Source organism: Copidosoma floridanum, unplaced genomic scaffold (assembly GCF_036245765.1).
Source record: "Copidosoma floridanum isolate Cflo_tuat_1 unplaced genomic scaffold, Cflo_Japanese_pri ptg000020l, whole genome shotgun sequence".
Classification (NCBI taxonomy): Eukaryota; Metazoa; Arthropoda; class Insecta; order Hymenoptera; family Encyrtidae; genus Copidosoma; species Copidosoma floridanum.
Window position 1 is genome coordinate 3925390 of NW_028321897.1, and position 11925 is coordinate 3937314.

At 29.1% G+C, this 11925-nt stretch overlaps 1 protein-coding gene across 1 annotated transcript; it reads right to left on the bottom strand.

Moving 5' to 3' along the window:
• Positions 1–1435: 1435 nt before the first annotated feature.
• On the bottom strand, positions 1436–11262 carry LOC106645080 (vascular endothelial growth factor receptor 1). The gene is given in 7 exon segments (XM_089594018.1): positions 1436–1754; positions 1825–2156; positions 2238–2496; positions 5365–5503; positions 5580–5804; positions 5906–6056; positions 11152–11262. Coding segments are annotated over 7 exon segments (1536 nt in total).
• Positions 11263–11925: the final 663 nt, after the last annotated feature.

Below are 11925 nucleotides of genomic sequence, written 5' to 3' on the forward strand. Positions count from 1 at the left end.
GTTTACATGGTTACTTGTAACTTTGAGGGCATTGAACTAATTTAAAAGATAAGAATAAAAATGTAAAGAAATTTTAGCTAGAATCCATGTAGTGGGACAACATGATTTTACATTATGGCTCGTTCAATCTTTTTACACAATTCTATAATGTTGGTCATAAAATATAAAATTTTATTTACATGTTTTGGAAAAATGAAAGAATAACGGTCAAAAATACGCAAGTTTTAAAAAATATTTAACACGGGTCGCTTATTAAATAAATAAAACTTCATATTCTTAAAGATGACAAAATTCACTTTTAAAAAGTGTTCTCTCAAAACTGTTTTTAGGAAAGTGCTGACTCAGATTCGGATTTAAGAAAGCACTTACTCAGTATAACATTTTTTCTTATACAATGTGGTGGCAGTAATATCTGTTTAATTTTTGTACGAAAGCAAAAATCGATAGGGCACAATTTTTCGATCACCAAATCAATCGTAGAGATAAATAACCTAATCATATAAACGAGCAGTTATTTATGGCAAAAAAGTTAATAGAACACACGTGAAAATCACATTTACTGTAATATGATACTCGTTTTAATTATCTCTGCCCATGCTTCCATCGTTATTTGTATACTTTTACGATTAACATGCCTGCTTATTTTCTGACAACCACCATGGAGTGCTACTGTTTTAATTTCTCATTCTCATCATAAATTTGCAAATGTAAAAAATATTTGTAACTTTCATTCTAGAGAATATCGTTAAAAAAGAAATGAAATTCGTGATTACTTAAAACAAAAGAATTAATAAACAAATACATTCTTCAGGCGTAAAACAGTAGTTCCAAGGCGAGACTCAACATAAAATATACTATCTGCAGAATTTCATATCGTTAAAGATGAATTGTCTATCGCAAGCAATGGATTTCTGTAAATAATTCTTTTGTGCAAAGATGCTACATATCTATTTTTTATTTAAAATGATCACAGATCTTTGCTTCATTTATTGATGAAATTTTTATGTAACAATTTAATGTTCTAAGCAAAAGATTTTTCATAAAACTACTACTATGGATGTAAGTTTCATAGTGAAGAGCCAAATTTTTACTCATGGTAAACAAATTCAGATAAAAAAGAATTATGCCAAATACGTACGTATATTTGAAAATATCGTATTTAATCTTCTTTTTATATATTATAAAATAATCGATTAAACTCTCTAGTAGTTTAATGGTTCCATCGTGTTTTTTTTTACGATTACGACAATGTTTAATTCATGTATATTTTCAACAAACTTTTAAAGCTCATTTTTGCTGACAAAGTATTATATTGATGGATCGTAAAATGGGAGTGTTACTGCACAAATATTCAGCCCTGAATGAATAAACTTAAACCAAACATATTTTTTTTTTTTGTTAAGAGATTTATTTTAAAATCATTGTCATAAAATAATCAAACATTTTTAGTATCAGATACAGTGACGTCATTCTGCACGTTTACGTAGGATGGCGTTGCGATTTGAGGGAGGGTGTTTACGTAGTTTTGTCGGATTAATGGAATCGTTATATCATCTGGTAATGACGTAGTGGATAAATTATTTTCTTTTGTTTCAAACTTGTCTTTCCTGTTAAAATTTTCATACTCATGATAAAGTCTTAAGAAATGTGTTTTGACATTATCTTGTAAAAGTTTTCCAATGCTTTCAACCAGCATTGTAAAAGATGGTCTCAAAATCGGCTCTTCCTCCCAGCAATGTAGCATAATGTCGTAACTAAAAAAATGTAAGCAACATAGAGTGACAGTTTTATAGAAATAGACTTTATAACAAAAGTTTCATTTACATGTCTTTGCTAGCATAAATGGGCTGCTCTAATCTGTATCCCCTAATTAATTTCTGATACATCTCCTCGAACTCTGTATCTGAATAAGGTATGTCTGCAAGGGTGAAAAGTTCCCATAAAACTACACCAAAGGACCATACATCTGACATAGTGGAAAAGACTCCATCCCTGATGGACTCAATAGCCATCCACTTTACAGGAAACTTTCCTTCGTGTTGCTTTTTATAGTTTTGGTCTTTATACAATGTCTTTGCCAGTCCAAAGTCGCATATCTTAATAATGTTATTTTCTGCCAATAATATATTTCTCGCGGCTAAGTCACAATGCAGTACCTGTAGAGACAAAGTGGCATTTAAATACAAATTATTATTATGGAATTAAAAATTGCCGAGCACACTAAAAATTATGTACACTTAGATGCTTCCCTTTTTTTTTGAAAGATATTCCATGCCGTTTGCCACCTGGTAAGTCCATAACAAAAGATCCTCAGTGCAGAGAAACACAACATCTTCATCCATGTAGTCCCCTTTGTAATTAGAACGCCACTCTGGCTGGGTGTCATCGTCACTAAAGTCATCATTGGCCATAATTGAGCCACTTGACATGGGCTTATTGTTTGGACTGCTATCGCACAAGGTCGTTCTGTGATTGTTAGAAATTTCGTGTACTGTCCTGTTGGCCCCAAGAATGTGATATGACTATCAAACTTAAAATTCGTAGAACACCAAAATGTTTTTCATTTTCTTTTTTATTTGAAATATTTAGTAAGTTTTTTTTGGTAAAACAAACTTTAATCATTAACTTAGATGGATTTAATCTACTCATAGTTTTGTCAATATATTTAAACTACTTTAATTTAACTGTACATAATTTGTAGCCTAATCTACAGATAATTTCGAGATGAATATTAAATTCCTACTTGTTTACGATATACTTATTAGGCAAACTAAACTTGAACCAAATCAGGGTGTGAATTTAGGATAATTCAGAAAGTAGCTGAAACAAACTTCCATTTACACAATAATATACTAGAACCCAGTGAACTTACTAATGATATGTTCAAAAAAGTATGATATTGTCAATACGTCAAACACTCTCAATTCTAACATCTGTATTTGTGATTGTAGGTCAGGTCATACATTTAAAAGTATCGATTTATAAATAGTAAGTACACATAAAATTTATTCTTAGGCATAAAATATTTATTTTACTGTAAAAAAATATTTTGAAATCCATGTCTCTCTTGTATTGACAATCATAAATTAATATTTACTGTAATAAAAGAATTAAGCAACGGGTACTTCCTGCAATATTTTTACTTCTTATTTTTTTTACTAGTTTCTTCGTTACAACTGTTTCAATTCCACAATACCTTTTATGGACATAGTTACTTTTACACTGAATAAAATCTGTGTATGTTACTTACTAATAATAACGTAGCATAACGTAAGATGATGTACTAACATTTAAACAATTAACTTACTGATACATTTTTGTCAGATTTTAGAAACACTTCTATTTGAACATATTTATAAATGTTTTGGTTAAATGGTTATTTAACAATGGTGACATACTTAAATATAACTTGAAAAGAATAAAATCTGATTTTTAGTATGAAAAATTCTACAAAATTCCATGAATATTCAGCTTTACAAATGAATTTTATATCTTTTCATAAAATTTAATACATATTTTCACGACATTTCATGATAAATATTTGGAATTTTTACAACAATGCACATTTGTATTAATTTTTTTTAACAATCGTATTAAAAACTATTAAAGTACGCGTGAAATTTAGTCTTTATTCAATAAAATTTCATTTGAAATTAGCAAAAATAATTGTTTAAGTCTAGGTTTTAAATTTTCTGTAATCATGTATTAATTATTTTGTAAAAAAACACGAATTTTTTTATGATCATCACTAAAAAAATTTCCTTTTGTGTACGAGTTTTATGTAGTTTTCTGAAATTTAAGTCACTTTTCCATCACTTTTTATGATAACTAATGTAATAGGTTAGTATTTAGTGCTAGTGAAAAATTAATAAAGAAAGACCCAACTAACCCATCACTCACAAAGATTTTCATAAATAACTTAGAATAGAAGATAGCAATACACTCTTCAAAAAAATCTCCTGTTTAAGTACTGTTATATTTAAAATATGGTGTGTTGCTGGACTAAAACTAATAGATACTAAGATCATTTTTTCATACACACTAATATCTTCTCAAAAATAATATACTCAAGTGTAGCAAAAAAAGTAATAACAAAATGAATTTCTTTTATTTGTCTATAAAAAAATAAATGGTTAACTAATGTATACATTCAGATAATATGAATAATAAACAACTACATCCTAATTTACATAATAATGTCTCTATTTCATACCTATTTTTATCAACTTGTATCCATACCAATAAACTTGAATAATTACAAAAAAAAATTACGAATGACAAGGCAAATATCACATGTTAACTTAAAAGAGAATATAATGTAAATTAGCCATTAATAACTTTGTCTCTTATTCTACAAATACCACAAAGTGTATCATATTATGCTGCATGTGGATGGATAACTAGATCCAATAGTAAAGTAATTCTAACATAATGGTACCAAAGTAACATTCAGAACTCCAATAATATAATGAAAAAGAACAGACAAAACAAAGAAAGACAACAAACAAAAATGTATCATAAGTAATGTACACGTATTTTTGTCTGTTACAAACCAACTCTGTCTGAAGCAGATACTATAATATTGAAGCAACTTTAACCGAAAAAGTTATAAAAAAAATTAGTGAAGACCTTCCTAAAAGGACACGTTAATTAATTTTTTTATTATATCTCACTGATGATAATATAAGAGCTTTATTTAACTATATTTTTGTACACGAACTTTAATATTAACAAAGATGCCATTTGACTTAAAATTTTAACATATAAAGCATAAAATACGTATCATGGAAAGAGTCATTTATAAAGTTTTTTGCTCTGCTCTACTGTGTTAACGAATGTAGGATTAATTACAAACAGATTTGCCCTTTATGGCTGTTAACAACAATAAATTCAGTGTACTTAATGAGTGTCTGATGAGAGATCATATAAAATAATGAATAATTGTACATCCCAAAAAATTGTAAGTCCTTACAATGAGGGAGTATCTAAAAATTGATCACCAGAGGGCAGCATGGATTTTGGCTTGCTGACGTACACTCAGTGGAACTCTGATCTGTCCCGGACCCTATTTCAGAACTATGGCGTGAAGTACTGTTCAATAATAGGGTCCGGGACAGATCAGAGTTCCACTGAGTGTACCTGTAGTCTATACCTATATACATGTATGCACAGTTTACAGTGGACACGCTGGGTACAGTCATATATACATGTATATAGGTATAGACTATGAGTGCGTCAGCAAGCCGAGCTCCATGCTGCCCTCTGATGTTCAATTTTTTAATACTCCCTTATTCGCAAGCTCCAATTTTCAAAAATTTTCTTGTGCTTTACAAAAGTAACGATAGTAACTAGAAAAATCAATACCTTTGAATATTTTTTTCTGTAGGTAGATTTATTTTACTCGTATCTAAATCAATTTGATTAATGAAACTTTTTCGATGACACAAAAGATAGCTTTGCAAGTTCCCAAATTTGCAAAACTCAACGATCACCAAAAGTTCACCTAAAATACAATTTTATTTTTTTGTCACACAAATTATTGTACTCATAATTCTTGTTAAAGCGCAGTAAACTCTTACGTTTCGCTATATTTTTGGTACAAGCACCTAAAAGATTTATAACATTCAAATGCTGTCCTAAATAAATCATAACTTTAAGCTCCTTTGCCAGTGTAATAATATACATTAAATCTGCATTTTTGCGGACAGTTTTTACAGCCACAGTTGAAATTGACTTATCAGCAATAATTCCATTAGCTTTTGCTTTGTACACGACTCCAAAAGCTCCACTGCCCAATTTTTTTCCTTAAAATGAGTGAATAGAACGTTTTACGTTTTTATAAATCACTACGATAATTATTTATATTGTTCTTTTCTGGAGAGGGGACAAATTTATAAATTTTTACCTAATTTTAATTTCTGTCGAGAAAATTCCCATCTTCTATCATATGATAGGAGCTCTGTTTGATCATCTACAGTGACTTCTGGATTTATCAAATCAAGTGCTCCGTCTTCTGAATGTGTAAAACAAGCTTCTAATAGCTGTTTTTCTTTAAACTTAAAATTATAATTCATTTGATGATAGAAGTTTTTTAAAACGTCAGGTTTTATTCTTAAAATGTAGGTATTTTGTATATAAATATAACTTTTTAATCACCTTCCTATGTTTGGCTTTTAAATAAAAGTGAATTAAAAGGAATGCAATGATTGTAATAAGCCACATTATTATTCCAATCAGGTAGGAAAGTTTCTGATTTCCTGGAGTAAAAACCAATTACTTTTGTTTAAATAATACTTTTCCTTATTATTTAACGAAAATCAGTTATACGATTAAGGAATCCAACAATAATTATCCTTTTTTTAAATATAATGAAAAAAATATTTTCCATCCAAAAAAAACAATATTTAAAGGGTGACTAACATAAACTTGCCAATTTTTTGCAATAAGAACTCGATTTTCTAGCACAAAGCGAAAGTAATTCAATTTGTAAGTTGTCTATCAACAACTTTAATTTTAACTTGAATATACTTAACAATGTTTTTTTATAATTTAAGCAGGGGCAAGTCTGCCTTTTGTATTAACTGATGTAATAAGCTTATTCTAGTATACATGTCATTAAATGAGTTTTTTTTATGGAAAGCAGAGCTCTTATCACATGTAAAAAATTATTAATTATATTTCTTGAGTACCAAAGTACAATTATACGCATATGCAATTGTTACCTTTTACAATAATTGTTTGAGATTTTGTTACTGGCCAAAAGCCATTCTCTGCGACACACGAATAATTACCACTATCGCGTTCCAGCAGGTATCTTATCATTAATTTTTGATTTCTTTCCTTAAAAGTGAATTGCTTTGATGACTTCAAAGATGTTCCATCTTTGAACCAAGTTATATTAGGTGCTGGCAGTCCTTCAAAGTAACATGATAAATAGATAGGATTTTCAGGGTCTTTTGCAAATCGTGTTATTGAAACGTCATTCATATTTCCACGGAGAAAGTAAGCTGGAACTAGAAGAGAGTATATTAAAAATAATGTTTATGGTAATAAAATCCGGGTAAACAACAGCCGCCAGTTTAATAATTTTAGAAAAGTAGCTTTTTATTCATACCATTGATTTTAAGAGAATATTTTTCTGGAGATTCTGTATAGAATGAGTATTTTCTGTACGATGATGATGTTACTATACAATAATAATCCCTTTCATCCGAATAACTCAAATTACTGATCGATAGTATAGCACGGTAAGTATAGTTAGTTTTTTCAAACGTAATACGAATTCGATCTGGAACATTACAAAACCCAGATTAATTAAACGCAGACAAAATACGCTTCCAACAGAATTTTAATAATTCATATTATAACGTAAATTCAGAACTTACCAGAAGCTGTAACTTTTTTGTATGTGTCATCACGCCAATATACCTCAGAATATTCGCGAATGACAGCGTAACATACTAAAGAAATATTTTGACCTTCACGAAACTTTGTGTTTGGATGTATAACTCCATAAGCCTTATTTGAAACACCGTCTTTGAATAAAGATATGAGTATTAGACACTTCATGAAATCTTAATTTTAAATTAAATAGTTGGATTCAAATTTGAAACCTGTAATATAAATATTATGCTCATTATCGCTACACCCATAACTGTTGCAAGCCGTGCATTTGATTGTTGACTTTTCCTGAGGTCTTATCGTAACTATTGACTTATATTCAGCACTGTTACTTTGTTCATTTATTTTTGTATCCCTTAAATACTTTAGTATATTTTGAATCACAATTATTTTCCATAGTTTTAAGTGTTATTCAAAATAATTTATGTAATATAACAAAGTTCTGCACGTTAAAACCAACATACCTGTAGGTCAGATGATTTATCAATATATTGGAACCGTCTTGGATTACTAATATAACTCCATGATACATTGAATTCAGCATTACTCTTGACAAGGCAAACAAACAGTGCAGTCTGGTTGAAGCTGTAGTATTTTTTAAAATAACTGGAATCAAACTCTACAGTTGGCTTATCTACAAATAACAAAATGGTGTGAACATTGTTACAAAATAGAGTAAAAATAATAGCAAAATGTATAAAATCAGAAATAATGTGGTATTGCGTGATAAAAATATATAAAAAATAAGTCAAAATAAGCAAAACTCCAATTATTCAGAATGTTGATTAGCCAAAACCTTTCGAACACATCATCACTTTGCTAAATCTATTATTTGCCAAAGTGTCACCTGAAGCAAATGCATAAGAATATGCTGCCATAACTAAAAAAAGTGCAAAGCTTAAGGTTGTATAGGATACTCTTTTACGCTAGAATGCATGGTTCAAACAAAATTTTTTATCAAGTCTTCTAATTACTAAACGATAATATTGTTAACAAATTGTAAATATATAGCGTGGCTAATTCCAGAAAAAATTTTGTTTGAACAAATCGCTAAATTATTTATAACAATATAGCCATTTTAAAAAAACCTACTCAATGCTTGTTAACTTTTATAATTGTTCTCCAATTTCGATCCAAAACCTCTCAGTCTCTTAAGAAATTAATTATTTACAATCGTAATTTTTTTTAATTGTAAAATATTGACCATTTATGACAAAGAAATTACTTTTTACAAAAATTATCGTAAGCAATTATTTTTTTATAACAAATAATTAATATTTTACAATCAAAATAAGCGGCTAAATTTATGCAAAAACTACGTTTTTGCATTCAAGGCACGACTGATACGAAAAAATATATTACTGTTATTACCACACTATGTAAACAGCTGGCACTGTTCGGTGTAGGGTTGGTAAAAAAATGTATACAGTCCTACGGGATGAAAAAAAAGCTTTAGAACACAATAATTGTCACCCTTAACTTTGCATTGAGTGTCAATCGTATGTATTTGAATAAGCTAGTATTTTATCGTTTTTTGCAATTTATGGCGTTAATTTTATCTTACAGACTTAAATGTTGGTTATAAAAAGGTTTTTTTTTTTTAAGATCTATGAGTTTTACGTTAACTTTGTAATCTGAAATTTAAATAAAAAAACGAGTAAGTTAGACAGGGAAAATTGATAAATTTGAATTTTTTCGGCATTTTTGCGACTTAGAGCACAAATTTGATGTTATAACTTATATTTTGACGAGACCTTCAACTATCAATTTTAATTTATTATCTCAAGTGCAAAACAAGAAAGTTGGATGGACGAAAACGACTTTTTATTTATTTTACAAGCACTTTTTGGCTCATAGAACGTGTGGGCTACATCCTAAGTGAAAGTTTTTTACACAAAAAAAATTATATTTCAATAAGATCCACAACTTTTACGTTTAATATCATAACTCAAAGTACAAAACAAATAAGTTAGATAGGGAAAAACTACGTTTTTGCGATTTTTGAGCACTTTTTGGCTCACAGAATGTTTGAGTTACATCCTGGACGAAAATTTGAAATACGAAAAAGTTGTATTTCAATTATATCTACAACTTTGTCTTTCACAGAAAACCTCGAAATTATCACGTTATAAAGTTATAACCGAAAAACTATTTTTTTCACTGAAAGTACCATCTTAAAACAGCTGCCATTTTTTTTCTAAAAGAGAAAAGCACCCATACATACATACATACATGCACCTGTGATGCTCACGGTCACAATTTTTTTTGTACCAAAACTTTTTTTACACAAAAACAGTAAGTTTTAAAGGTACTTACACTTTTTGTTCTGGCAAAAATATAAGGCACTCCTGAGTATTAGCCATGCCTAAAAAGTTATGATTTACGATAATTAATTTTGAGACTGAGAGGTTTTGGATCGAAATCAAAAAACAATTATAAAAGTTAACAAGCATCACGTAGATTTTTTAAAATGGCTATATTGTTATAAATAATGGAGCGATTTGTTCAAACAAAATTTCTTTTTGATTTAGTCAAACTATATATTTACAATTTATTAACAATGTTATTATTAAGTAATAACAAGATTTGATAAAAAATTGTATTTGAAACGTGCACTGTAGCATAAAAGGGGTGTCCTGCACAACCTTAATAGAAGGTACTGTACATTTACTGTTTCAGAATATTGCTGTGGTTAAACAAATAAGTATTTTCTGATAATCTCTATACGTACGGCATGTGAACTAATTTTTAAAAATTTTACTTATTGGTTAAATAAAAATTTTTAATTAGATGTGTTAAATTCTTCACACGTCGTTACTTATTCTGAAAATGATAGAAATTATGAAAATGTGATGTAACGCTATTAGCTTTTAGCTCTAAGATCCGAAACATTCTGAACAACTGAAAATTAAAATTTTATAATGCATATCATTTGTCTAGTTATTAAAGTTTTTATGTGATATGTTGTTTAAAACGTGAATGGTACTTTGGTGTCGAAAATATTTTGTGTACCAAGAACTTTCAGATTAAATGTTATGTTCTTTTTTCCTGCAATGCTATCAGCTGTTAGTGTATAAATTCCATCGTTGGCCATTAAAACATTTTTTATTTGTAAGCTCATTGTCGTTTGGCTGTAAGATATGGACATTGGGTTGTATGGATTTGCTAAAAAATTGAAACTGCCACCATAATTATCCACCCTGAAAATAAGTCAATTTCTTAATAAAACACAGTACAGGTAAGTTACCTATTTATTGATTTTAATAGCATTACCACTTTAAAATAGGATTTGGACATGCAGAGACGTTAGCCACAAAAGTAACAGATTCACCACGTAATCTGTAAATTGTTTTCTCAACAGACGTCAGATTAATATAAGCACTGTTAGAATCTGTTAAAACAAATTGTAAGAGCCTATTGATCATCACTGAAAAGTATACGAAAAATTAGTCTATGACCTACCATATACACAGATATCCACATTAGAACTTCTTTTTTCGTTAAGCGATGATTTTACTTGGCATTCATAATTCCCTGCGTCTTCAAATGTTACATTGTCAAAAATAAGCTCTGACGTTATTCTATTAATTTTCAAATACTTATTTCCAGCTTCTTTTATAATATTTTGAACCATCCTGGAAGTCTAATTAATGAACATACTTTAGAATTTGAAAAATGTATTAGAAATGTTATATGCAAATATTTGTCGTTAATCGAAAGTTCAAACGTTATATGGATATGGTATTTTACCGAATTTTGTGGAACTTTCCAAAATACATCGTAAGCGGCTTCTCTACTAACTTTGACGATACATTCGACTTTTAGTCTTGATCCTATCTTAACATCTTTTGAACTATTCATGGTTATTTCCGGTAAGCTTACACAATTATCATGTGTCATGAGCGTAACCATTATTTTAATTGTGTACGATAAATGTTTTTCATTTACTGTACAAGTAAATATCCCACTAAACTTTTCTTTCGTATCCCGCATAATGTAACCTATTTTGGGATCAAAAGTTGTCTTTTCATCAAGTTCAACTACCTAAGAAATTATAAATATTTTAAAAGTCTACAACACTCATTTTATACATGAATATATTGATAAGGTTGTATTACATTTTGGTGCCTTTTTAAAGTAACTTTAAATTTAGGAGAAGTCGTCTGGCATGGTAAAATTATATTTCCAATACATCCAAAAGCATACAAATAATCCCATTCGTCATGTTCATGGACAAATGGGTTTTTGCTGGCTACACAACAAAGGTTACATTCTTAAATACATTATTGATGTAGTTTTATAATAGAATTTAAGTATTTTGTATTAAAAAAATGAAACAGCTAGTATTCGTTATAACCTTACATTTAACATAAACGTACAGCCAAGTGACTTTAGGATCGTTGTGATTTTTGACTGTCATACTTGTAATTTGTTTGCTTTCATCAGCACAACCATACCAACCAGTGTCTCCAAAAACAGTTGATGGTCTCGTAAAAATCTTGTGAGTACTTCTAACTTCTGGAG